A 27,598-nucleotide genomic window follows, 5' to 3' on the forward strand; every position below is an offset into this window, starting at 1 on the left:
CATATAATATGCTTCTCCTGGTGGTACAGTGCAGCATGGGGACTGTTTTTCGCATTTAAACACTCACTTACGCACCATCCCAAGCTAACCCTTTTGAGTTATTTTCATTCAACCTTAGGCTAACAACCCCTCCCCGCTGGTAAGTTCAGTTCAAGAAAAACACTTTTGCTGGTATGGAAATGCCATAACAGCAGTGCTCTTAAAATTCCTTACACAGAGCCCCCTTTTAAGTCAGGGTGAATAATGTGATGGGTATTTTTAAAAGTAACTCAAACAAATTGCTTTTTTGAGGGAGGGAGGAGGGTTGATGGTGATTTGGAATAGATCACATTGCCAATATTATGCATTTTAAGTCCACAACTGAGCAAGATGTGCATGATTAACCTTGTTATCCAGCAGAATCAATGGGAATTGGAGGAGGGAGAAGGAACACACCATGACAAGCTTCCATTCATGGTTTATAACTTACCCTGGCACGACAACAGCAGGAATGGTGGAGGTGTGAAGTAGGGACTTTGGAGCACTGTGCACCCATTTTTTATTAACTTATTATTATAAAATTTTATTTATACCCCGCCCTCCCCAGCCAAGACTGGGATCAGGGCTACTAACACGGGTATAGAAACAATTGATTGAAATACAACTTAAAAGCAAGATTAAAATATACATTAAAATGCAGCCTCATTTCAGTAGGAACTCAAATCAAAAACTTTTTTGGGGATGAAAACGTCAAGTCTTCACCAAGGCCAACTATCCAGACTGGTCCTACGTGGGCCAGAAAAAAGCCAGGGAAGTCCCCAAATAGGAGTTCCATCACAGAAGGAGAAAAGAAAAAGGAAGAGGGGGAGGGGATCAATTTGATTCCAAGCCAAAGGCCAGGTGGAACAACTCTGTCTTACATTTGCTGCTCTTTCACGTTAAACCATTGTTTACTTTCAACTTACCTGAACCCAGAGGCCTGCATACATATTGCTTTTATTAGTAACAATGAAATCAACCATTTTAGCAACATGTGACGGTGGTGGAAAACCTGACTTATTTAGCGGTGCTAAACAATGCTGTGCCCCCTGCCCTATTTTGATCTTCCAGAAACTGAAACACACAGAAAGCGATAAGCTGCAGGTGCAGATTCAAGCTTACCTGGACAACGTGTTTGATGTGGGAGCTTTACTTGAAGATGCGGAAACCAAGAACGCTGCCTTGGAAAGAGTAGAAGAACTGGAAGAAAATATATCTCATGTTAGTATTGGCGCTTTAAAATGTAGACGTTGGGGGGTCTTTCTGGAGGCTTGTTTTTTATTTGGTCATTCGATTATTTATCTGGGCCTCAAAATGTGATTACAAACGCACTTTATTTCATTTATATCCATTACTACCAGTAAAGCTTTTGGTCTTCTATTATTTTTATTGCTACCTTGAGAAGAAAACGCACACACTCTTAAAATATAGAGGAAAGGCTAGTCTACCTGGATAATTGGTTTCCGTGTGATTTAATATTTTTAGTTCAGTCTGCAGTGCTATGCCTGCTTTTATCTTGGCAATGTCACGGACAGCAGGCCTGCAAGACTTCATTAAACAGACACTCTAATATTACTAGGAACTAAAGGAGGCAAATTCCTGTTAAAGCACAAGAGGTTTGAGCAATTTCTGTCTGGAAGTTCATTTAGAGCTGGACTGAAAAAATGTCCTTGCGATTTTAGTCTTGAACTTCATTTTTTGTCTCTGTTCCAAACTGACACAAATGTGGGAAAAAATATTTACCTGCTGTATAAATGATGTTCAGTTTGTGGATTTCCCAGAAGTGCCCGAGTGATTACCGTTAGGGGCAGGATACAGAGATAATGGACCCTTTGCCTGATCTAGCAGGCCTGCTCTTTTTACTGCCTAGTAAATAGGCAGTAAACAGGGGACGCGGGTGGCACTGTGGGTTAAACCACAGAGCCTAGGACTTGTTGATCAGAAGGTTGGCAGTTCGAATCCCTGCGACGGGGTGAGCTCCCGTTGCTCGGTCCCTGCTCCTGCCCACCTAGAAGTTCGAAAGCACGTCAAAGTGCAAGTAGATAAATAGGTACCACTCTGGCGGGAAGGTAAACGGTGTTTCCGTGCGCTGCTCTGGTTCACCAGAAGCGGCTTAGTCATGCTGGCCACATGACCCGGAAGCTATACGCCGGCTCCCTCAGCCAATAAAGCGAGATGAGCGCCGCAACCCCAGAGTCGGTCACGACTGGACCTAATGGTCAGGGGTCCCTTTACCTTTTTAAACAGGTTTGCTGCAGAGGTTTACTAAGATTTTTTTGTGAACCAAACATTATCTGATTACTCTCTTAAGTGTTTGTCATCTCCCTCTCTGGGTTAATAAATATTTATAATTAAAACAATTAGAAAACACTCATTTTAAAGAAAAACCAGGGGCTGCACCCAGACATAGCCATCCACAATTGAAAGTGCTCCTTCCGTTTGTGAAAGACACTTGATCCCAATGGCAGAAGGGGAAAGGAAGCCATTTTGCACCAATCCTTCCTTGAAGCTTCTAAACCCCCCCCCCTCCCAGTCTGGAGGACACTTCAGCCTCCTAGAAGAGATTTTCAGAGGGTCTGGAGTCGGGGTCTGGAGCTGGTAGGAACAAATCTGGAACCAAATCTCATAGGGTTACAGCAGGCTTCCTCGGCCCTCCAGATGTTTTGAGACTACAATTCCCATCATCCCTGACCGCTGGTCCTGCTAGCTAGGGATCATGGGAGTTGTAGGCCAAAAACATCTGGAGGGCCAAGGTTGAGGAAGCCTGGGTTATAGCCTAAGTAGAAGTGGTTACATACTCCCAACTAGAGTTTTAAAACTTACACAAGCAATTTTGTTAAAAAATGTTTTTCCTATTAGGTCCAACTTCAATATTATTAAACTGCATTTGTGTCCATGTGTGTGTGATATAGAGCCAATGGTGTTATATCCATATGAATGAAAACTCCCTATATTAATATTGCATGCGTGTGGTCCTTGTTGTTCTCTGATCATGTTATTGACTCAAAACAGCTCTGGAGTATTTAATTTCAGCTGAATTACAATTCCAGATGGAAGCACTTGGGAGAGCAGCTTGACCGAGAACTCTTGTTATAGGTTGGGGTGTGTGTGCTAATTTACATATAAATTGCAAATTCCATGGACACATAGGGGAAAAAACACACAAATAAGCATATCTGTGTTTCATACCATAAAAGTGCATGCATAAATCTCTGTAGCTTCCAAGATATACAGTACTGTAAGTGTTTGCAAAGCATAGCTTACAGATTTAAAAATGTATTAGCCGCAGGGATCATGCTGGAATGGGATGGTGGAGGAGATGTCCCTATTTAGAGTTACTAGTTATAAAGGCAAAAAAGGCTGTGTTATGGGTGATCAAATCTGAAGTACTTGAACATGGCATCACTTGTGCTTGTCCCGTGCCAAAAAAGTATGTCTCTGAACGGTTTCCTGCTTGTCCCATGCTTTTAGGCGTGGATCCAAGCAGTTTTGTCTTTGCCATGCTGCTTTCCCCTGGAAAACCTACTCTTTGCGTGCCCAGACAGAGACCCCCAAGACACCACCAGAAGAAATAATGACTCATGACAACGTGTTGTGGAATTAAAATTGGCCACAACTTTATTAAACCTTTCAGATGCAGGAAGACCTTGGCTTAGGCATTGGACGTCTATCCCCCCCAGCCCCCCAGCTGGGGAACTGGCACTCCTCAGGGTTAAATGGATCTGGGGAGGGTGCACTGCAAGACGCTTGTGAACACAGGCAGCCCCCCTCTCCATTTCCACGCAATGCAGGGGAGTTCACTGACAACCTTTTAGTGTATGGCCAGTGACTCAACTCAAAACCCCTTTAACGGGGAACCCTGGAATCGCTGCTGTGTGTGTGTGTGTGTGTGTGTGTGTGTGTGTGTGTGTGGTGTGACCACTTCATGCCCTCCCTCCCCCATTTAGGGAAGATAGACTAAAAGATTCTGCCTAAGGCCTAAAATCGCCACCTGAGACCACAAACTTGCAGTCTCACCACCAAGACTATGTACACCTGAAAACACATTAGCAATCCGACAACCATTCTTTTAGGCCATGCCTAATGTCATCCAGCCAGTGTTCATTTCCCGAGGTGGTGAGGTGTACTCTGTCGGGTCTGAAAAGTTCCAATCTGTTGGTTTTAATGTCCAAATGCTTCACAACTCTGCCTCCGATATGCAAGATTGCCAAGCGGATGGCCCTGTTAATTTTTTCCACCGTGTAATACAACTCAAGCGAACCAGAGGGAAGCCTGTCCATACATGGTCCGCTCGGCTTGCCCCACCCCCACAAGCCACCGATTGGACAGTTTAAACCAGGGTTTGGCGGGAACTCCAACCAGCCCAACCAGCTGGTGAGTCCCACGTGGCCTGGGGGTGCTGCACGCCGCAAAGGGCGCCCACAGAAGGAGGTGTGAGCATTCATTAGTGCTAAATCAGAACAAACTGCCGTCAATTCTAGTGTTTGCATTTAGCCTCCCATCACTATATATCTCAAGATTTCATTAGTTTCATAAAATGTAACTATGATGTTCACAGCCTCAAGAAAAATAAATGGAAGCTGGTTCTTTGAATAAACCATTACTACCCAAATGAAACTTTGACATCACTCACTCACTCACTCACTCACTCACTCACTCACATACACAGTTACGTGGGCAACTCCCACAGCTTTTGACCATGTAAATTCAACACCAAACCTATTGATCCATCACAAATAGACCCTATGATTGTAAAGATTATGTATGGTTCCTATAGCCCTGGCAAGGGGTCTGTTCTTAGACATTTTACAGCATGAATAACTGAATGATACAATGTTTATTATATACATAAGGCATGGCTCTGGCATGCAGTCGCCACTGTGAATGAATAAGCCTTTTTGCCAATTAACACTCCCCTCCCCCACCCCTTTTGTGTCTAGTTATCAGAAAAACTGCAAGATACAGAAAATGAAGCTATGGCAAAGATTGTGGAACTGGAAAAACAACTCATGCAGAGGAACAAAGAACTGGATGTCGTTCGAGTAAGTGTACTGAGTGTGGATTGTGCTGCTCAGGGTGCTCAATGGATGGTCAGCCAAGTTCCTCACAAGTATGTTAGACTCTAAAAACATGGAAACTGCTAAATTCACTGTTGCCCCCACAATTGGCTACAGTTCAGTTTACTTGCAGTCTGCAGAAGTGATTTAATCCTGAAGTTGGATCGATGAAGGTTTATAACACTTGGTTCCTTTCTGTGAGTCTCTTAGCCATGGAATGGGAGAACAGGAAACAAGCCGATATTCTGTCACTAGTATCTTCCACCAGAAGTCAGGCAATCCCAGAACACAATAGGATCTTATTGGTTTAATGGATTGGGTGTGCCAATAGTACATATCATAGAGTCTTCATTACCCTAGGAAATAATTTAAACCTTTCTGATATTGCCAGTTTGTGGCCATGATTGAGGTTCCTTATCCAACTTATTAAAGGAAAATGCAGTTTGGATGAAGATAAAGTGAGAAGTGCATTTGCCGCCACCATCAAACATTGCCTGACAATGACTCAGCTGGGAATCCCATGTTATGTTGTTCGTTCAGTTTTGAGATGATTCTGCATATCAAACACATGTCGATTCTTTACCCGTGGGCTCTTTTTGCAGGAAATATACAAGGATGCGAACACACAGGTTCACACGCTGAGGAAAATGGTCAAAGAGAAAGAGGAAGCTATTCAACGACAGTCAACGCTGGAGAAGAAGATCCATGAACTGGAGAAGCAAGGGTCCATTAAAATTCAGAAGAAAGGAGATGGTGATATCAACATTCTTCCTGTTGGGGTGGCTTCTGGGACATTGTCCTCAGGGGCAGAAGCTGCCACCGGCACCTGTGGAGGATCAGCTTCCGGCTCTGCACCTTCGGTTCTCTTGCCCCCTCCACCACCACCCTTGCCGTTGTCAGAATCAGAATCTGAAGCAGGTGAGAAATGTTGCAGAAGAAATGAGATTTGCTCAACTTAAGGTAGTGGGGGTTAGCCTATCCCCCACAGTACATCAGGCCATACATGAAAGAGGCTGGGACCCAATCCAGAGAAAGCTGGATGCAGTGAATCAAGTCACACTTAAGTGTTCACTGGCTATCTAGGCATCTTACCTTAAAAATATTTAATTAGAAATTAATTCCCTCGAAATCAATATGGTCTACTCCCAAACTTTATGATTAGACTGTTGTTGAAGTGTGCCAAACTGGCTCTGGATTACACCCTACGTCTTCATCATCATGACAAGTTAGTGAACTTAATAATAATAATAAAAAGCAGTGGCAGTAATTGTTATTACTATAAGTAGTAATAGTAGTAATGCTAGTTGTAGTATTAGGTATATGACACAATGCAGAGTAACATAAGCATGAAAACAGAGTGATTCCCCTACCCTGAGGAGTTTATCTAATCCTATTCTCAACTTCCATCCTCTTCACTTTTGCTAAACCTGCCATCTTGTGTTTGAGGTCCATTCTACACACTGCATGATTTGCAAGGGTCTGCAAAATAACATCTATTTGGCAGCTTCTCTATTCTGCAGGCACAATGTATAGCAAAGTTCACCATGTGGATTGCCTGTAGTTGAGAGAACTCCCTTGGGGTGTGGGAGGGAGGTGGACATAGTTTGGTTGAATGCTTTAAAATGCTGTTTTGTCTTTTTCATTTCTCAGTTCAAAATGGTCCTGTGACACCGCCAATGCCTCCTCCCCCTCCCCCGCCTCCTCCCCCTCCTCCCCCACCTCCTCTTCCTGGCCCAGCTGCAGAACCAGGACTGGCCCCTCCAGTCCCACCCCCACCCCCACCATCAGCGCCTCCTCTTCCAGGAACAGCCTCCCCTACAGTCGTTTTCAACTCAGGATTAGCAGGTAAGAAGCAGACAGTGATGCTGGCATGCCATGGAAGTCCTATACACAATACAAAAAATGTCCTTGGTCAAAGAGGAATGAGTGAGAATGGATGTTATGAAAAAGTGCTCCAAAGTCTCCATTGCTTAATGAATCAAGGTGTCCCAGTGCTGCATAACCTTAGCTGCAGCAGTGAATTAAAAGCAAAATAACTTTCTAAAGCAATGACAAGAGTGATGGCCTATTCTCAGTGAAGGTTTGGGGAGAGGCAATTTTTTTGAAACTAAATCTGTGTGTTGTTTCGCTGCATCTTCTCAAAGGAGAGATGGTGAGCACCTGATGGAGCCAATACAGAGGTTGAACACATAAGAGATTCCCAGCCCTCCCTCACCATTCTGCAGATTATGAGTAGCTAGCATAAAAATGCTTCGATTTTATTAAACGGAGGCTTGATACAGTTGCTACAATCCCTTCATGTTATGTCACTGGTGGTGGAAAAGTGTTAGATGCCTCGTCTCAAACACTGAATCCAAATCTCCAAATTAGGGCTTCTGAAGATAGGAGGCAGGCATCTCTCAGAAAAGTGTGAGTGGGTTTGCTAAGGAACTGAGTAAGTGATTGAATACTCGTTGGTATTTTACACTTTAGGTCATGGAACAATATGATAATTGCAGGCTTAGAAAGCCCAGGTACTCATGCCTAATATATATATATGTTTAAAAGCAGGTGGCTGGTTCTTTATTTTAAACCTTCTCTGATATCCCTTAAAACAGGCAGAATTTGGATGCCTCTGTGCCATTGAGACATTTATTTGGAACAACAGTAGCTTGAAGTAGCCAGGGCTAAAGCACTCAAGTGAATGTGTGTTCCCCCCGCCCCACCTTCCTCTTCCTGCATTGAGTCCAACATCAACAGTTGCTCATCCTCTGATAGCAGAGGTGAACTTGGAAGATGAGAGATTCAGTTTCTGGTTCTTCAGTGGCATTGCACTGGCTGTGTAGCTCCAGCCTATTCCCCCTCCCCCTTCAATTTACAACCCTTGGCTTGGTTTTGTCATTAGTCACAACCCTCTATGCAAATCTGATGTTCATTCAGCCTGTTAATACTCTATCTATTGCCTCACTGCAATTAATACAGTTTCTGTTGACTTGAGCACAATTTGGAAGAATAAAAAAAATCGTGAATCAGGCCGGCCCATTAACATCCCTGGACAAAACTTCATTAATGAAGAAAGACCCTCAACATAGTTGGAAAACTTAACCCCACGGTTCTGGGTTTGGTCCTGAGGCGGAATCTAGAGTCATTTTTGATGTCTTATTGAAAATGACAGCCACTGGGAACTGAAATTAATTCAGAATAGCTGGGTTTTGATCTCCTGCCTGTATATGAAGGGAATATGTTGCAGGGGGGAATCTAACAAAATAAAATAAAAAACAGCCTGGCTGGATCATGCCAATGGCCCATGTAGTCCAGCATCCTGTTCTTACAGTGGCCAACCAGATGCCTGTTTGAAGCACAAAAAAAGAACCTGAATGCCACAGAACTCTCTCCTGTGGTTTCCAGCAACTGGTATTCAGAAGCATACTGCCTCCCACAGTGGAGATAGAACATAGTCCATCAGATTAGTAGCCACTGACAGCCTTAGCCTCCCTGAATTTCTCTAGACTTATTTTAAAGGCATCCAAGTTGGTGGCCATCTCTGCTCCTTTTGGGAAACATATTGGTGCTTCAGGAAACGAATGCTCCATATACAGTGGTACCGCCGGAGCACCATTTCTGTTCTCATACTGAAGCAACGTTCTTAACCCAAGGTAATATTTCTGGGTTAGCAGAGTCTGTAACCTGAATCGTATGTAACCCGAGGTACCACTGTATTGGGCTTCAGTAGTTTATTTGTTGGTAAACTAATTCTAGGTTATTGGTCTTTATGGCTTTGTTTGCAATCTTCCCATATAAATAAGTTGGGTAAAGTGTAGCTTCCAAATAATACTGTTTATTGCAGAATTAATATGGTACTGGACCATCCATTAATGGATGCTACCTTTTGTTTGATACTTAAATGAAATCCGTAGAAGGCTTTTGGTGGGCACATGCCTCATCCATTGCTGTTCTGCTACACTAAGATAACCTCAAGTAGGAAAATGCAATTTACCTTAATGGGTGATGTTAGGTAAATACCTATTACCATGGGTAGGCTGCCCGGTCCATAAACTCTATACGCCTAAGTGCAATTGATTATTTCTATGTAGAAAAATGATAATGTGTGAAGTGGTATTCAGGAGCCCTGATTTGTGATAATAGATTGTTCTATTAAATGACCTACATAACCATAGCTAACCTTTTTCTTATTTATTCCCTCTGCTTCCTTGTAAGATGGGCCAATCAAGCTTTTCTGTAGGTTCCTTTTTGCTGAGTATTTTAAGTACATTTTAATCCCATTTTCTGCTGTCTTCTTTTCCTGTCTTGTTAACCAAATCCATTTGTGTATCACTTTAAAAACTAGCTCGCTGTGTTGTTGCATTCTCCGAAAGCATGGGATGTTTGTTTGACTTGTTGTGGTGCAAAAGCTCTTTTTAGGAGAAAAGGGGTTTCCTAACAACTCTCCGCACCCTTAACAAGCTATACTTCTTAAGATTGATTGGGGGAAGCCATGACTGTTTAAAGTTGTATCATTGCTGTTTTCTATGTGTGGTGTGTATGTGGCCTTGGTTTTTCCATAAAATAGAAACTCTAGGGTATTCTAAGGCACATCATTGCATGCAGCATTGCATCTTATGTTAGAGACTCATCAAGATCAATCACTTGGCTACCTTCAAACAGAAATATTCTTAATATACCTTCCCTTCGTGATGTCACCGCACATCCAAACAAGTGCATCTTTTAAGCAAATGAGAAGTAGCTTCAGACCTTTGAGTGGATAGTGACATCATCACATAATATCGGGCTCACTGCCTATCAAATTGTAATTTGCAGCTCCAGTTTTGACAGCTGACAAAAGATGTGTGGAAATTTGCTTAAAATTAGTGGATGAATTTGTGGAATCTATTACAAATGTATCCCCAGTCTGAAACTTTGCACAAGGGTTTTGGTGCATTATAGGGGAAAGAGGGGGGGGGGGAAAGGATAGATAACAAGATATTTGGGGTGTACACATTCCCAGTCATCATACGTGAACAATAGTGTCCTTTGGGAATGTGAGTTTGCCTGTGGTAAAATTCACTAGGTATGCTTTGCTTGACGGTGGACATAACAACTGCATGTTTCCAACTTCACTTTCCTGGCTAAGTAGCTTCTTCAAAACTGGAGGAGTAAGAAGCAGGGGTTTCTTGACTGTGTGAAGCTTGCAGAAATGTTAACAATTCACTAATTTAGTTTTAAATTCATGCTGTCAAATTGATAAACTGCTTGTCCCACTAAATAATAATACACATTGTGGCAAAATAAGCTAGGATTTTCTCTGGCAATACTTGATACTACCATTGTAGCACAGGATTTTATCTACTGTTGCAAAGCACTGTGCATTGGAATCTGCACTGTGTGTGTGTCCAGTTTCAAACTGGACTTGGTCCTTAATGACATGAAGGTGAGGAAGGAGCTGGTTGAGTTGATTAATTAACCAAATTGCTTAAAGCTTCAGAACCAATTTAAAACTTCTGCCGCAATTGATGTTTTCAGTGGCAAATGTTCTCTAGAATGTCATTTCCTGAATTTTATGTGCATGTCCTCTGAACTTCATGAAGATTAATGCTTACAGTGAATGAGTTACTAATTGCTGGATATTTCCAGCGATGGACATTTAATCAGTCCCCTTGGCTCTTAGGGTTAGGAAGTTTCTCCACCCCTTAGTAATTAACCTAAATTTTCCTGCTTCAGCTTATTATTCTTTGTCCACCGGTTAATGGGGAAGGCATGTCTTCAGAGCTGCTTTGGAAAATGTAGTAGACAATCACAATGAGAGATGGTCCAAGAAACAAATAATCCAAGAAATGATTGTGCCGAGACTGAAGAGTGTTCTTTTACTGTTTAAAGCAAGCACAGACTCTGGATTCTTTAAATTGCAGCGTAATTTCCCTGGTGGCTGCTGTCAATTCCAATTGCTTATATTCAGCTTAGAGCTTCTCTTCTTGCATTTCCAAAACACCACTTGCTTGTTTAGGATTGAGGGCTCATCTACCCTTGCCTTTTGCCCTGCACTTTCTAGGCATTTTCCTGGTCTGTGACTGAGTGCTTCCCCCCACCCTTGCCGCTTTCCTCAGGAAAACCCAATCTTTACTGCTGAATTGGAGCAAGCGGCTATTAGGGTTTTCCATGAAATTGTTTTCAGTGGTAAAGAATGGGAGTTTGTGGAGGAAGGACCAGGAAGGAAGGAAGGAAGGAAGGAAGGAAGGAAGGAAGGAAGGAAGGAAGGAAGGAAGGGGGGGAAAACACTCAGACACAGACCTGGAAAGATTGGACCTGTTGCTAGAAATGTGGAGTGCAGCAAAGTGTGGATGAGCCCTGAGTGAGGTTTTCAGCATGGTTATGGACTTTAAACTGGTCGTCCCAGTGAATCAGTGACACATGATGCAAATGTAACATGCAACAACTTGGACACGTGATTGATTGATTTTCCAAACAGCCCCAGGGTGTGTTACAAAAAAATAGTATAATTAAAAGCAAATGCAAAACCCAAAACAACCAATGGCAAAACAGCAATCCACGGCAATACTGATCCACTCAGAAAAAAGGCCTTTGTGAAGAGGTGCATCTTGACCAATCACTGAAAGGCTTGCAGTAATGACACAAGACGTGCCTCAGAGTGGAGTTAATTCCACAACCTGGGGGCCAACACAGAGAAGGCCCTTTCATGCGCCACTGCCACAAAGAATCATATAATCGTACAGTTGGAAGGGACCCTGTGGATCATCCAGTTCAACCCCCTGCAATGCAGAAATTTCAACATGTGCCACCCCTCCACCCCCTCCCGGGCCCTGCTTAGCTTTGCAAATGTGCTAGCAGTTTTATTGCTGCATGAACCACAGAAGGAGGCAGCACTGCCAACAAGGCCTCCCCTGCTTAACACCTGGGCAAGTTGATGTGGGAGGAGAAGCTCCTTTAGCTGTCGTGACACTGATCATGCTAAATAAAGGTACAGATCACACATTTGCAATCCTAATCAACAGATGCATGTTTGTGTGTACTCACTTGCTTTTAAAATCCGGAAGGTGTTGTAGGTGCAACATATCACAATATTTTCCTGCTGGGAATTGGCAGTCTCCCGGCTCATGTCCATCACTCCATAAATGTGGCTGACACCTGACTTTCACACCTTCTAGATGCTTTGCAATAAACCTCATCCCTATCTGTTAATTCTCGTGTGGGCATTTGGGCACCACCTTTCATGAGAGAAAAATACCATATACTCACACTTAGTTTCTTTAATGGAAATGCTGAACCAGAGAAGCCATTGAGCAATCGCTCCAACTTCAAATAAGACAGAAAATGAGCTGCTCACTACAGGAAGGGGAGGAGCTCACATCTGGAAAATGATGAGGTTTTCTGCCTCTTAAATGGAGTGAGGCTAGACAGCACTCACCGGGTGGTACCTTAGTGCCCCCTCAGAAACAGCCTTCGGTTGAGTACCACTGGTGCCTTTTACACATTTAATGGAGACTGGAAACTTGAGTCATGTTTCTATGATTTTTAGGTAAATGTATGGTTATTCTTCCTTAAATAGGCAACTCCACATGATTTCATCCAATAACCAGGCAATGTTCGTGTGTTGGGTTAATTTTAGTGCGGTCAGAAGAATAATAGTAGACCATCACAGGACGTAGCTAAAATCACATGGGTAAATAGAGTACAATTTTATAGACTTCCTGTAGTGATTGAATCGTGTGTTCTCATCAAATATAGGGAAAATAGGCACAATTGTACCAAAACATGCTTGTTCTTGCCAAACTTTTGCATGAATGATAGGCAAACTTCCTGAATTAGAGAGAGAAATTGTCTCTTCTCTTCAAGCTTTCCAGCCAGCCCAAATTTCCCCCAACACTTTACAGTATTTGTTTAGTTCTTGTCAGGCCTCCTCCAGTGTTGAAGTGCCATCCCCCATAAGTACTTCTGGATTGCTCAAGAGGTTTGTTGCCTTTTTCTGAAATGTGTAATTGTACTCTCTGCTTTGTTTAAAGCTGTGAAAATCAAGAAGCCAATTAAGACAAAGTTCCGCATGCCAGTTTTTAACTGGGTGGCTCTGAAACCCAATCAGATTAACGGGACAGTCTTCAATGAAATTGATGACGAAAGGATATTGGAGGTATGAGACCTGCAGATTGTGATTTGGTGTGTTCTCTCTCTCTCTCTCTCTCTCTCTCTCTCTCTCTCTCTCTCTCTCTCTCTCTCTGTGTGTGTGTCTGTCTGTCTGTCTGTGTTTTGGAAGTTACTGTATCCTGTTAAAAAGCAGTCATTTTGACCTTGCATCATATGTACTTAAAGAGTTTTAAACACTCCATAGACCAGTGTTTCCCAACCTTGTGCCTCCAGCTGTTTTTGAACTACAATTCCCATCATCCCTGACCACTGGTCTTGCTAGCTAGGGATGATGGGAGTTGTAGGCCAAAAACATCTGGAGGCACAAGGTTGGGAAACACTGCCATAGACCTCAGTAATCACTCTGTTTGATGGTCTTGTTGACATTAAGGTAACTAGAGTCCTATTCTGCTGTGCTACGTGCAGTATTTTTGCTATCTTGCGATGGACCAAGAAACTTTGCAGAGCATCAAAGCCTTCTCCTCGTCACACAGTCACCTATCCCTTTCCCAATGCCCCACAGCTTCTACACTTTTCATTAATTGTATTTCCCCTCCCCCCTATTAGACATAGATTTCTAGACTCCTTGTTTCTGTTTGGTTTCTGTCCTAGGATTTAAATGTGGATGAATTTGAAGAAATATTTAAGACAAAAGCCCAAGGCCCGGCCATTGATCTTTCTTCAAGCAAGCAAATAACTCAAAAGGGATCGAACAAAGTCACGCTATTGGAAGCAAACAGGGCTAAAAATCTTGCAATCACCTTAAGGAAAGCTGGAAAGACTGCAGATGAGATATGCAAAGCTATTCAGGCGTAAGTGTAAAGGCCGTTTTACAAAGGTGGTTTGAGGCACGTTGTATTAATTGGTCAGCAGTATTTCTGCAAGTTGCTTAGATCCAAGGAAGATCCTCTTAATGCTCATATATACAGTTGATCACCATAAAGCTGTTAAGCTGTGCACCCTTTTCTGGAGTAAGCCTGTTGGATTTTGCTTACTCTGCATATATCACAGCAACACGGGGCAGGATTCACCTAATGAATCCAGTCAGTGGAAGCCCTGAACAAAGACTTCTACTTGTGCAATGGGACTCTCCCCCCCCCCATTACACCTCCCCTCCCAAACTGGTCTTGGGGGTTTGGGAGAACCCCCAGAACAATGTGCATTGTTCATCTGGCAAGCTGAAACGCTTGCTGTGATGGAAGGACTGCCTTTACACAATGTTGAATTCCTTCCATTATGAGAACTGTAAAAAGCAACTGGTGGTTTTCTGAAAAATGTTGTTCGTATTTTTCATCTATAATTCTTGTCATGCAAGGCTTTCATTTCTAGCAGCAATTTAAACACTATTGTGAGATAAATATGGTAGCTATTAAAGGAATGGGAAAGGGCTAGGTTACCCTCCCCTCTCCCCTTCACAGTGTTTGAATTGAGTCCAAGTGTCTTGAATGAAATGCAGACTGGTGTTGTGGTGTTTAGGCTGCGTCTGCAAATACTCAACTGGCAATAATAAAATGATCCAGTAAAACACTTTTAAAGTACCTGAAAGTCATAATGCTAAAAACACTTCAGTGCAATGGTCATGCTGACAGCCATTCGTTTTTAAAGTCTTGCAGAAGCTGTCTTGCAGGAATGTGCTTTGCGTTTCTTTCAGAAGAGTGGAGTGCAGACTGATTTCCTGCAGTAAACCATTCTCTGTGTTTGAGGTTACCACAGTGAAGGCGCTCCTTTCCCCTGTATCCTCCCACTTCCATTAATGTACAAATTCTCAGCTGAGCTTGCTGGGAGATACTACTGGGCCGTGGGAGTGCTTCCTACAGGAGGAAGCACACACCCAAATTAAGGAGCATGAAAGGTCAAAACCAGCATTTTGAAATTCAGTGCAAATGGCACCCGTGTGTAGGCTACAAATCTCAATTAAAGGGCTATGCCTTTTTTCTGCTCCTATTTACATAAAGTTCATTATGCTTGTTGCAATCGTGTTCTTTTAGCAGCTTTAAAAATACGGTTACTTGGTTTTCAGGGTACTTCCCAGAGCAATATATAAAAAGCAACCAAGAGAGTTCTCAGTGCAGTCCTAACCATCTATATTCAGAATTTAAAAATCCCAAGTGCCGCTTCACACTTAATATGGTAATTGCTTGCTGCGATTGTACCTGGCTTACAGTGGTGTTTCCTACAGCAAATACGTAAAATGTCAGTAACTTGTGCATGTCTTTCACTTACCCATATTCAAGTACTTAGGGACACACATCTATTCACACTTCGCATATTGACTGCCAAAATTGCCAGTGTGAAATAAGTGCGCCCACAGTTAACATGATTATTGCATTAAGTATGCCTTGTCTGTAGAATTGATTAGTAGCTTTAATAAGATGCATTGATAGAGGAACTCAGTGAAAACAGAGCTCTCTGCCTCTTCCTTCCCTGTAAACATCTCTTCTTTTAGATATATATAAATATATATTTTTGCATCGGCCAGGTTTGATTTGAAGACTCTACCAGTGGATTTTGTCGAATGCCTGATGAGATTTTTGCCCACGGAAAACGAAGTGAAAATGTTGCGGCTTTACGAGCGGGAGAGGAAGCCCCTTGAGAACCTCTCAGATGAGGATCGTTTCATGATGCAATTCAGCAAGATTGAGAGGCTGATGCAAAAGATGACCATCATGGCATTCGTTGGCAATTTTGCAGAAAGCATCCAGATGCTGACTCCAGTGAGTGAGATGGGGAGATGGTATTCCATGCTGTGGCTTATGCATGTGCTACGTTCCTTTTGGAGCAGTTACTTTAGTCTAGTTGTTTAATGGGCTGAAGTTATCCCCTGCTTGATCATAGAATTGTAGAGTTGGAAGGGAACTGTGACTTGGCTCATCCAGTTAGTATTCTGTGAACCTTAATGTCTGACTAAGGCTACACATACACAACCTGTCCCTCTTGTAGAAGCCAGTGGGTGTCCGTTTTTAGTTCATACTTGGCTTTTACAGATGTTCACATGATTTCTTGTTTTTGCCACTAGCAACTTCATGCAATAATTGCAGCATCTGTCTCAATAAAGTCATCTCAGAAACTCAAGAAAATCCTAGAGGCAAGTGTTTATTTTGTTTATTCAATGTTGTTGTTGTTTTAAAAAAATATTGGTGGTAAGAACACCCCCCCTTAAACAGTGGTCTTTAGGGGGCTATATATTTAAGTTAAAACGACCCCTTTCCTTTTTATTACAGAATTTTATGTGTTATTAGTTGATGCTTACAATTTTTCCCACCCCTATGATTTCCATAGATAATCTTGGCTCTGGGTAACTATATGAACAGCAGTAAACGAGGAGCTGTTTATGGATTTAAACTGCAGAGCTTAGATCTGGTAAGTAAGGGGAAAGCTACCCCTAGTGAACTTGAAAGTAGCTTTGCTTGGAAGATTGTTTGCACATCCCCATTTATTTGCACAGCCTGTATGAACAACAGTGGTCTAAGCATCCTTTTAGTGTTGTCAATGAGCTAGGGAAGGAATGGAGCCATTGACTTAGATTTCTAATGTCATATTGTCAAGACAAAGGTCAATTCCAGTTCCCCATAACTTCATTACTCTCCCCTGGTTTGTTTTCTCACTGTGATTAAACTCTTCCTTACCACTAGCTGCATTAGGTAGACCCCCTGTACAGATTTGCAATGGCAGAGAAGTCTGTTTAGCACTGCCCTGTCTTTTCTGCCAGTTCTTGTTATGAATCTCTCCACTTTCTGGATAATAGCATTGGGCCATTCATAAAAGCAATATGCGATGGACCCTGTTGCTAGGGGTGGCGAATGAATGCCTCTAATGACCTGTAATAAACAATAATTACCAGCACTAGGAAAATTCACCAGACAGATTTAATAAGATGACAACCTTAATTGCTTTAATGGCCTATAGTTTACCTGATTCAGATTATTCTTTTACTTGTGGTCGTCTTCTGACAATATGATGAATTATCATGTTTAAGTAACATAAATAAATTCAAAACTATGGGCAACAATTGCAGGGGTCCTAAAATTCTTTACCTGTGGTCCTCCAGGTGCTATTGGACCTCAGTTCCCATCAACATGGCGAATGATCAGGGATGATGAGAGTTCTGGTCCAACATCATCTTAAGAGTCACATGTTCCCCTCCCCTGACCTGTAACATTCATACAGGGCTATTATATTTTCATTGCATTGCACTTATTTCATTGTATCGTGTGTCTATTTCAGGGTGGCTAACCAGTGACCCTCCAGATGTTGTGGACTCCAACTCCCATTAGCCCCAGGGGTGGTGGGATTGTAGCTCAGCCACATCTGGAGAGTTATAGCTTTTCCACCCTTGGTATATAGGCAGATCATGGGTTGGCTGCTAAGGAAAGTTAACTCAAGGATGTTGAAGCTGAATCTAACATACTTCTTTTGCCTCTTGTTTGCAGTTACTAGACACAAAATCGACAGACAGGAAACAAACTCTATTGCACTATATATCAAATGTTGTGAGAGAGAAATATCAGCAAGTATCACTTTTTTACAATGAGCTTCACTATGTGGAGAAAGCTGCTGCAGGTAACATAGCCACACATTCATTTCCCAAGTACTTAAAAGCAGGTTCAGATATGTTCTGTGGATACTGTAATACAGTAATGCACCCATGTCCTAGGGAAAGCTACCTGTTTGGAAAAGATACCACCTTGCAGAAGACAGATGGGCATCTTAAATGTTGTGAGCACAATAGGATACAGAAGCATCATAATTTTTAAATGCCTTCTTGGTTCTTCAAGCATACTGTTCCCTAAAGCTGACAGGAGCCTTTCCTCTTTTCAGTAATTGGGCTCCCACACAGTTTGTGTAAAGTCCTTAACTTCAGGTGCAAGAGATGCACATCCTGTTGGAAGGCACATCTTGTAAATGTTGTGTGAACATACTGAACAGAAAGGATCCTTCCGACATAAAACTTTACACATAGAGAAATCTTTACTTGGAAGGGGCATGGTGCCCACCTGCCAAAATGGCCCACGAGAGGTGGGGGAGATCAGATCCTATTCTCCTCCTCCGTTCTGCATGGTCAGGGTAGAAACTGTATAGGAGGCATCAGCCCTACTGGAGCATGTGCATCTATATTGTAAAGGTGGTTTAAAACAATACCTTCCCTGAACTACTCACCTTCCTTTTGTTTGATGCATCTCCCCCCATCCCATCTCATTCCTAGCCTTTCTGTTCCATTCCAGTTTTGTCTCTTGGATGCAAAATATAAGCTCACTGGTCTGCAATTCTGGCTTGTGTGTGTGAGACCCTCCATTGTTGGCTTCTCAATTTTAATAGTAGTAGCAGGAACAACAACCACACTTTAACAGAGATTCCCCAATTAAAACTATCCAGGGTCTCAGGCAGCTATATCTCCAGGCTTTGCTACATGAGATCTGTCTAACTGGAGATGTTAGGGCTCAATTAGGCAATGCGTAGTAACATTTTGACTGTCTTTCCCCTTCCACCCTTTAGTATCCCTTGAAAATGTTCTGTTGGATGTAAAGGAACTCCAAAGAGGTCTCGACCTAACGAAGCGCGAGTACACCATGCACGATCACAACACCATGCTGAAGGAGTTTATTCAGAACAATGAAGGGAAACTGAAGAAGCTGCAGGATGATGCAAAAATAGCTCAGGTATTCTGTGTATCCCAGCAGTTGTTCAGTGGTCTAGCTTTCAGGAACGGAGAACTTTTGTTACCTTTTTCAAGCTCAAAGATGTTCCTTTTGGAGTAGGCAGGACAAGTATTCACTGATTCCTCTGTTCTAGTGTAGTGTTGTGTTGTATAGTTAAGAGTGTCTGAATGAGAGAGCTTAGGCCAGTCATTCCCCCTCAGGGGGAATAGAAGGGGAACAATGAATGCTTCTCTGTGCTGCTTGCAGAAGGAAGGGTGGTTTTAAAAAACAATAGAATGTGTTTATTCTTTTGCAGTATTGATGTGACATCTGTCACTGAGAGTGACTTCACACCTTATGCAATAGCATTTCATTTAGTGGCATGTGCAATCATGCACCCTTAAACATCTCTCTCTCTCTCTCTCTCTCTCTCTCTCTCTCTCTCTCTCTCTCTCTCTCTCACACACACACACACACACACACACACACACACACACAGGGGAAACACACAGATACTTAATGTTTAGTAGCTCCACTCAAGTTTCATTATTTATTTATTTTGGTTAAAATAAGAATGGTAGACACAAGTTTCTTTTATCTGTTCTGAACCTGCAAAAGGCAAAAACGGCTGAGTAATCCCAGCACAAGAGGGCAATTAACAAATGGCAGAACTTCAAAATGCATATTTTCAAACTGCAAGTTTATACTTGGAACTGGGATTTTTCTTCCTTCCTGAAATTGCGCACTTTGCAAAACAGGTTGCAGAGCAGGCCTCCCTTCTGTTGCACTGGTAATAAAGGCTCCAATGCACCTACACTCACGTCTGTGCTGCTTCCTTCCTGATTGCTTGCCACCTGATCAGCCTTCAGCTTGTGGGGGGTGGTTCCCTTTTCGTGGGTTAAACACCATCTTGCATAGTTTGGGATTTGTTGAATATATATATATATATATATGTTAAAAAGTCTCTCTTTTACAGGATGCCTTTGATGATGCTGTGAAGTATTTTGGAGAGAATCCCAAGACGACACCTCCATCAGTCTTCTTCCCAGTCTTTGTTCGATTTGTGAAAGCTTACAAGGTAAACAGAAGTTCCAATTCACTTCTGTTATTCTTACAAATGTGGCCACACTTTCTAACCAAAGGCTCCCTCTGTGGTTGTGTAGCTTCCTTAGCAAATACACAGATAGCTCAGTCGGTAGAGCATGGGACAGTTAATCTCAGGGTTGTGGGTTTGAGCCCCATGTTGGGTGAAAGATTCCTGCATCGCAAGGGGTTTATGATCCTCGTGGTCCCTTCCATATGATTTATAGGAAAGAGCCTTAAGGTCCCATCTTTGGAACAAAGGCCAGATTGAAACTTGCCCAGCCTCTTGGAGGCTGCATTCCAATGATGGCTGGGGCAAAATGAAACAAAATCCAACAGAGGAACAAAGAAGACAAATACACACCAGACATCAAGAACACACAGCACTCCTGCTGTGTTACACACATTCAGACATGCAGAGGACATGCAGGCAGGTACACATGTGGCTGGAAAAATCCGCCACTAGGTGACTTCAAAAGAGAGTGGGAATAAGGCCGTCAGTGGCTCCTAGTCCTGATGGCTATGCTCTCCACTGTCGGAGGCAGTATGCCTCTGAATGACAGCTGTTGGGAATCACAAGAGGACAAATTCTTGAAGAAATTCTTGGGAGAATTTGCCGTATCACGCCACAACAGGAAGCGGCACATCCAAGTTAAACTGGCTTTAATGAATTTGTATTTTGCTGAGTGAGCTAAAAACGAACCCCACTTTTTTGAAGTCGTTGCGAGCTCTAACCGGTGTGTGTATTTCGTTTAAAATTGTTGATAGCAAGCGGAAGAGGAGAACGAGTTGAGGAAAAAGCAACAACAGGCATTGATGGAAAAACTTCTGGAGCAGGAGGCACTGATGGAGCAGCAAGACCAAAAGGTAGCAAACAAACAAGCCATTAATCGATTTTGGTTACGTGCATTGATAAAGTGGCACGTGTTGGTCCAGTGAAAGAGATCATCTTATTGCAGAGCAGCCGATGTGGTGCAGTCCAGATATTATTGAACTCCAGTTGTTAGGGATGATGGGAGTTGTGGAATACACATCTGGAAAGCACCACCTTGGCTACTGCTGCCTTATTGGCTGAGACTGCTTCTCTCAAGTCTTTGGGATTGGCAAGGAACCAACATTCCAAACACCTTTCTGTCAGGTGTTTTCTCTCAGAGATAACTATTGAAGCTCTCTTTCTCCCAGAGACATTTTAACAAGGCAGTCATACAAGAAACGTAAAAGGAAACTAGAGCAGTTTCATGTGTATGCCCTTTCTTGTTATTCCTAAATCTCCAAAAGGTGTTTATTCTCCTAAAGCCATTGATACAATGCTTGGAATTTGCCCTGTTTGAAAGATGCTTACCGAGAAGTAATGAGCATTTATCTTGGCCAAGCAATTCGATAACAGGAAGACATTCAGCGCATAGTCACCCATAAGTATGCAGTTACCAAATGTGAAGGAAGGCTAGTCAGAAGAGGCTCAAAGAAAATGCAGTGGCAGAAACTGCCGTTTTGGGTTGCATCTAGCATTTTCCAGAGTTCTGCTTGGTGTATGAGACCCTCTCTTCCATGATAATATATTTTAACAATACAATTAAGAATTCTCACTATGCAAGGTGACTTCTACAGATATTTGCACAAAGCACCCCCACCTCCTGTAATGTCAGGATTGTGTTCCCCACTTTTCCAGTGTCTTGGCCCTCATGGCAGCTTTACAATTGCTATTGATATTGTGTAGAACAATAAAAAAGAAACAACAAAAACAAAAACCATCAGCACTACAGTGTATAAATCACAAAAAGCAGCTAAAAGCAGATTAAGTGTTAGTATGTGACAAACAAGACAGACCGCACTTGACATCTAAACAGTAATAATCATGGTGCCAGATGGGTATGCCTGGGGAGGGCAATCCATAATCAGGGAGGCACCACAGGAAAGGCCCTTATTTTGATTAGCCTCAGAAGGCCAGGACCCCCTCAGACAGGCCTCAAACGTTGTTCTCTCAGCCGAGAGGTTGGTGTGGGAAAAGGTGGTCTTGTAGATACTTTGATCCCAAACTTTTCAAAGTTTCATAGGTTAGAAACCATAACTTCCCCTTTTTTCTAGAAGTGAACTGGGAGTTAGTGAAAGTGAGTGCAGGTGAAATATGTGTAGGGCTGGGGAAAGACAGGGTTGACCTAGTGGTTCTAACTCTCTACGGGGCAGGTACCTAAGTTCCTTACCTTATACCTCAAAGAGAAGAGATGGTGTTTTCAGCATCTTGTTGGCCACTGCTCTTTACCGACCTTTGCTCCCTTTCAGTCTCCGTCTCATAAAACGAAGAGGCAGCAGCAAGAGCTTATTGCAGAGCTAAGACGGCGACAAGTCAAGGACAATAGACATGTGTACGAGGGGAAGGATGGAGCTATCGAAGATATCATCACAGGTAAAATAATAATGAGGAGGAGGAGGAAGAAGATGTTCCAAAGTGCCCCTTCATAACTTTCACTTTGCAAAGCTCTAACATAGCTCTTTAAAGGGTTATAAATTGATTTCAGTGACAATAATCACATGTATCAGTCATTTAACAAATGGTGCACATTATATAGCGCTCAGGGTTTCAGTCCACTTCTTTGGCAAGGCCTCATTGACATAACATTTGTGTATTATTTAATTTCTCCTTCACTTCAGCATGCTCTCATAACTCAAGCTGTAGACCCCGTAGAGCCTTATTAGACGTATTTTTGCAACAGGTGCATGCCTTGCAATTCTTTGAGTATTTTTGATCCATGTGCAAAGCCACTGGTGTTGAGCCTTGCTTTTAAAAGCTTTTGTTTTGTCCTTCAAGTCCTACTAATGGTAATTGCTCCAGCATTAAATATGTGACGGAGGACAAAATTGTGTGATTTGGATTTGTTGAACGATTTTGAACTTCAGAGCTGCATATTCCTCTTGCAACAGACTAATACTAGTCCCTTTCTGCAATCCATAATTGAACGCAATAGGCTGACAATGGCTGGGTCTAATTTATAGCAGCCGTGACAAGTACAGTGTGGGCAAACTACTCCTGCAACAGACAGGTGATTTGCTGAAATCTGATTTAGTGGGTTCTGTGACAATCACAGAGTGGATGAAAACAGCAGCAGCTAATTGTTAATAATTTCTCCATAATCAGCAGTAATAGGTCCCTGAGAATGAGTAATACCAAATGCAAGCAACAAATATGTTGTTGTTTAGTCGTGTCCGACTCTTTGTGACCCCATGGAGCAGGCAACAAATACGGTGGGTTTTAAAAACATCCACGCACAGATGCATGGATCCTATCCAGCCAGGACTTCACTAGCATCGCATGTCTCATTTTCAGTGGTAAATTTATGGCTGATCCCTGGCTGAGACTTCGCCTAGGGTTTACTTTGCCCACTCTGTTGTTGTGTGATTTCATTTCACTAAGTTCCAAGAGCAGTCCATCAGAGTGCGAGAACAGCCATGCAAATAAATGTTGTGCTGAGATAAAAGTGTGCACTTCATCACGCCCTTGTTCATACACCAATTTTACCTTTAAAAAAAACAACACCCCAGTAACTCTTGTGATTTGCAGAAAGATAATACTACTGGTAACCCAGCCAAACAAATCCTATTGTGGTTAAATGACTGAATAAGCCACCTCAGGGTGTCTTTAACAAAGCACTAACAATGTACTAATACAATAGATCTTTGCTTCTTACTGTATATTCTGTCTTGTCTGGCTGTTATTTCCCATGCAGTGCTGAAGACTGTGCCCTTCACAGCTCGAACGGCCAAGCGTGGCTCTCGTTTTTTCTGCGAACCTGTTCTCACAGAGGAATTCCATTACTAAACTTTTCCTCTTTCACACCCGACGCTCTTTAAAAAAAAACAAAAAGGTTGCTGTAGGTTTTTGACGTTTCTCCGCATTATAGCTGTTTGAATGGATTAGTGATGTTTGGCATCTCGTTGGAGTCATATTTGACATCGCTCATCTCATTGCATGTTTTTGCCTGCCAGGAACCTTTTTTTGGTTCCCTTCCATCCTCCCAGTGACCGTTTGTTCTACCTTCCGCATTTCAGAGTCACCCTGTGGGCTCAGCCCCATAGAGCAGCAAGTGATGGAAGTCACAGAAATGTCCTCAAGGCCCATGGCGGCTGCGCTTCAAGCCAGCCACCACAATTTGCAAGGGATGGTTGTGGGTTGTAATGGCAAATGTGATGGACAGTTCACTTGGCTTTTCTGTGTCTTCTCCTCTGGGCTCTCGCACCTCCTTTACTTCTTTGTGACTTGATCTATGTTGCATGAGTCCTGTTAAGCCAAGCCTATCTCCGGAAGCAAACCTAGTATACATCAGTGAGCCAGGCTGAATGTTTATGGGCTTTGTTTTATGGCATGTAAAATGAAGTCACTGTTTTGTGATCTGTGAGCACCTATTTCCACATGGGTCCTTCTAACCATCGCTTGCATGTTTGTGTTTGCATGTGTGAACAGGAATAAAATAAATGTGGTCGTGGTCCCCGCACCCACTCCCTTTGTTTTTCACACCCACAGTCGTTCGCTTCAGTTCCATGGCAACTTAATGGGAAATCTCCTTTGAGCCAAGTGGTAGCCTCACTTAAGATAGCATTCTGCCTTTCATCAGTTCAGTCCTTCGTAATAGTGGCGGCTGGGCAAAACCCAGGCAGACCATGGTTCTGAAAGCAGGTCTTGACTTCTGAGCCCAAGCCATAAGAAATAAATTTTAAATAATTCTCATGCTACGCTCATCTAGAGCCAAGAAACAAAGATTGAGGGGCTGGATGAAGAAACTACTCAGGTGGCAGCAGATAAGGCCTAGTGAAGCAATATGATCAAAATTGCCTTGCCATAGAAGATACCCTGCGTTATTGTCATGGAACTGGATCCATTAACATCTTGCACTGTAGAATGTTTTTTAAAAAGGAGTGCTGTTTACACTGCATGTGTCTGTCAATGCTGTTGTCTTTGATACAAGAACCAATCATCTTAAAGCAGCATTTCATTTCCTACTGGTGTAATATGTTTTAATGGGGAGCTTTAAAATAAGAATGCTGCCTGTTAACTCCTCTTTTGCTCTTTCAAGTTAATTGCTGGACAGTCATCCTGGAGCCAATGTTCAAAGCAGCTTGGAATTTTATTAGTAAGAGGCTTACGATGGCCACCTCTTCCCTTCCCGCTCTCTTTTTTAACCTTCTTTAAGCCTCCACCTCACCCACTTTTGCTTTACTTGCTAACATGTGTGGCTTTTTACATTTATTTTTTAAAAAATAAATATATTATTATTTTGCTTTTTGGGCACAGAATTGAGTTGCTCTTCATGTTCCATCCCATTTTTAACTTAACCATCATTCTGTGTTTTTTCCCCCTTCTGTTTAGCCTTAAAGAAGAATAATATCACTAAATTTCCAAATGTTCACTCGAGGGTAAGGATTTCTTCTAGCACACCGGTGGTGGAGGATACACAGAGCTGGCAAGCATCACTTTTTACTTAGCTTCCTCCTCTCTCTGTATGCCAACACAAAAACTGCTGCAAATCACAGCCAAGTTTAAGATAAAGGAGGGATGGCGCTGCAAGCGTTTAGCAGCGTTTCTGGTGCTTTTCGGTCTTTCTTCTGTTGTGTGTTTTTATCTGTAGCGTGTGGGATGGATTAATCTGCAGCTCTTGCCTGTGCTGGATGACGTCACAGCACTTAGTGGCTCCTCCCTCTCCAGACTCTTCCACAAGATAGATGTTGTTGCCTCTGTGTTGTACTGATGAGTCTGTGTTCTGCAGAGAGGGAAGGGGCACAAAGTAGGGTTGCCAACTATTTTACAGGCTCTGTGCTCCTTTTCTTTTTTTAACAGCAGCCCATCAAACAGCAATATAGCATTTCCTGGCATAAGCATGCAGCGTATAAAGCTTTGCCCGTTTCTTTTCCATATGCCAGGTGGTTCCAAAAGGCATTTTGCCATACTAAAGAAATGTGGGAACCTCTCAGAAATGGGAGCTTACGTGCAAAGATTTATTTGTGTGCTCTGTCTACCCTGCAAGGACAGTGGATTCAGGCACTATTAGTGAAGCAAACCCTAGGAAAAGAGAAAAGGCTGTGTGTGGATCTTATGGCTGTTAGTTGCATCTTAGCAATTAACTATTATTCCCACATCTACTAGCCGCCCCTGCCTCCCCAATTGGGTCTTTGGGAGCCTCCTGTGATTTACAGCCAGTTGCTTTATCCAAAAGACCTCGGGGGGCTGCTAGTGAATCCTGAGGGTAGGCTGAGTAAGCGCTACAACTAAATCTTCCCTGCGAGGGGGGACTGTCATTCTCTTTGCTCCTCTTTTCACAACGGCACCTTTGTTTGCCTTTCTGCTTCAGTAGCAGCGCTTCCCATAGCAATGGCAGCCATCCTTATACTGTACGCTGCCACTGAGAGCATTTGGCTGGCTTCTTCGAATTATCAGTGCGGGCTCTGGGAGCATCAGCTATGTTGAAGGGCAATTCCTCTGAAAGTGCCCGTTTCCTGTATCCATCTCATTCTCCTGGAGCAGGAGTGTGCATGGACCTTAGAATAAAATCTAAGAAAAAACAATGGAGAATAGTTTGTGTGTGTGTGTGTGTGTGTGTATGGATAGCACCTCCGTGCTGCTATGTATGGGAGTGTGTGTGAGTAGGGAGTTTATAGGGAACCCTGTTGGTGGAAAGGGAAACAAATTCAGGATAGGTGTGTGCTTTTTGCTCCTGATGCAGCAGTCCCGTTTCAGCAAATAATAATAATAATAATAATAATAATAATAATAATAATAATAATAATAATAATTTATTATTAATACCCCGCCCATCTGGCTGGGTTTCCCGAGCCACTCTGGGTGGCTTCCAACAGAATATTAAAATACAATAGTCTATTGAAGCAAATGGGACTGGCCATGGGGCTGCTGCTCACAGCGGCATTGTAGGGTAGGGTAATGTTGTTGGGGCAGCAGCCACAAGCAGTGCTACCCATGTCATTCCCTTCTTTTAAGCATAATCAGGACCGCGCCACTGCTAGCAGTGTAGGCCAACTGGCTTTTAAAAGTGCCAATGTAATACAGTAGTCAAAACTGCTGGCATTAAGCAAGTACAGATTGTGCAAATTGTGAATGGTTTGGTAGGTTGCTGTAGTCTGGAAATCTAGCACAGCTGGGAAGGTGTGATTTTAAAGAGCTAAGGGAACTCCAGGGTAGAAGGGGGGGTTGGGGGTTGGGAAAGAGGAGCAGTGCCTGCTTATTGTTTTTGCTGCTGCTGTTTTATTTAAAAAACCTGGAAGGCTTCAGATTGGCTTGCTGGTCATACCACTAGCAAACACAATAGATTTGCCTCCTGTGGACAGCAGAAATTGGTAGCATGTGGGGCAAAGGAGTCGCCAGCTGGATCTACACTGATCTGGAAAACACTATAAAAACATAGCTCTCAATGCAATTTCACATGGGCAACACTACAGCGCCCTGTTGTCCCATTTTTATAACATATTTTTCATATTATAACTCACCAGTATAGAAGAGTCTGAGGTCACAGTTTGAAGAGGTTGAGAGAATGAATGAAGCCTGGGTCTCAGGGAAAATTAGTGGCAAGTGACAGCCAACCAGCATTAGCATCTAACCCTGCTGCCATCCTGTCTCTGTGTGTTTTTTAAAAAATAATAATCCATACCCTCATTTTCATCCTCCTAAGAAAAAGCAGCTGATGCAGATTC

At 42.7% G+C, this 27,598-nt stretch overlaps 1 protein-coding gene across 6 annotated transcripts in view; it reads left to right on the forward strand.

Annotated features, from left to right (window-relative positions):
• FMNL2 (formin like 2) overlaps nucleotides 1-27,598 on the forward strand; it is a 184,508-nt gene that overhangs the window by 154,078 nt on the left and 2,832 nt on the right. Inside the window, exons 12-27 of one of the 6 annotated variants that reach the window (XM_081928732.1) lie at nucleotides 1,090-1,239; nucleotides 4,959-5,060; nucleotides 5,678-5,993; nucleotides 6,726-6,920; nucleotides 9,273-9,293; nucleotides 13,070-13,194; nucleotides 13,800-13,999; nucleotides 15,667-15,901; nucleotides 16,204-16,272; nucleotides 16,467-16,547; nucleotides 17,618-17,747; nucleotides 18,681-18,844; nucleotides 19,800-19,901; nucleotides 20,675-20,773; nucleotides 22,187-22,310; nucleotides 25,266-25,644. In XM_081928732.1, the coding sequence (XP_081784858.1) occupies nucleotides 1,090-1,239; nucleotides 4,959-5,060; nucleotides 5,678-5,993; nucleotides 6,726-6,920; nucleotides 9,273-9,293; nucleotides 13,070-13,194; nucleotides 13,800-13,999; nucleotides 15,667-15,901; nucleotides 16,204-16,272; nucleotides 16,467-16,547; nucleotides 17,618-17,747; nucleotides 18,681-18,844; nucleotides 19,800-19,901; nucleotides 20,675-20,773; nucleotides 22,187-22,310; nucleotides 25,266-25,381 (2,229 nt within the window). In that variant the 3' untranslated portion in view covers nucleotides 25,382-25,644. Of the gene's footprint in view, nucleotides 1-1,089; nucleotides 1,240-4,958; nucleotides 5,061-5,677; nucleotides 5,994-6,725; nucleotides 6,921-9,272; nucleotides 9,294-13,069; nucleotides 13,195-13,799; nucleotides 14,000-15,666; nucleotides 15,902-16,203; nucleotides 16,273-16,466; nucleotides 16,548-17,617; nucleotides 17,748-18,680; nucleotides 18,845-19,799; nucleotides 19,902-20,674; nucleotides 20,774-22,186; nucleotides 22,311-23,628; nucleotides 25,149-25,265; nucleotides 25,645-27,598 lie in introns of those variants that run through there. The other 5 variants (XM_081928736.1, XM_081928734.1, XM_081928735.1 and 2 more) reach the window with 5 other exon arrangements.

The sequence above is a fragment of the Podarcis melisellensis genome (assembly GCF_964234715.1).
Source record: "Podarcis melisellensis genome assembly, chromosome: 1".
Classification (NCBI taxonomy): Eukaryota; Metazoa; Chordata; class Lepidosauria; order Squamata; family Lacertidae; genus Podarcis; species Podarcis melisellensis.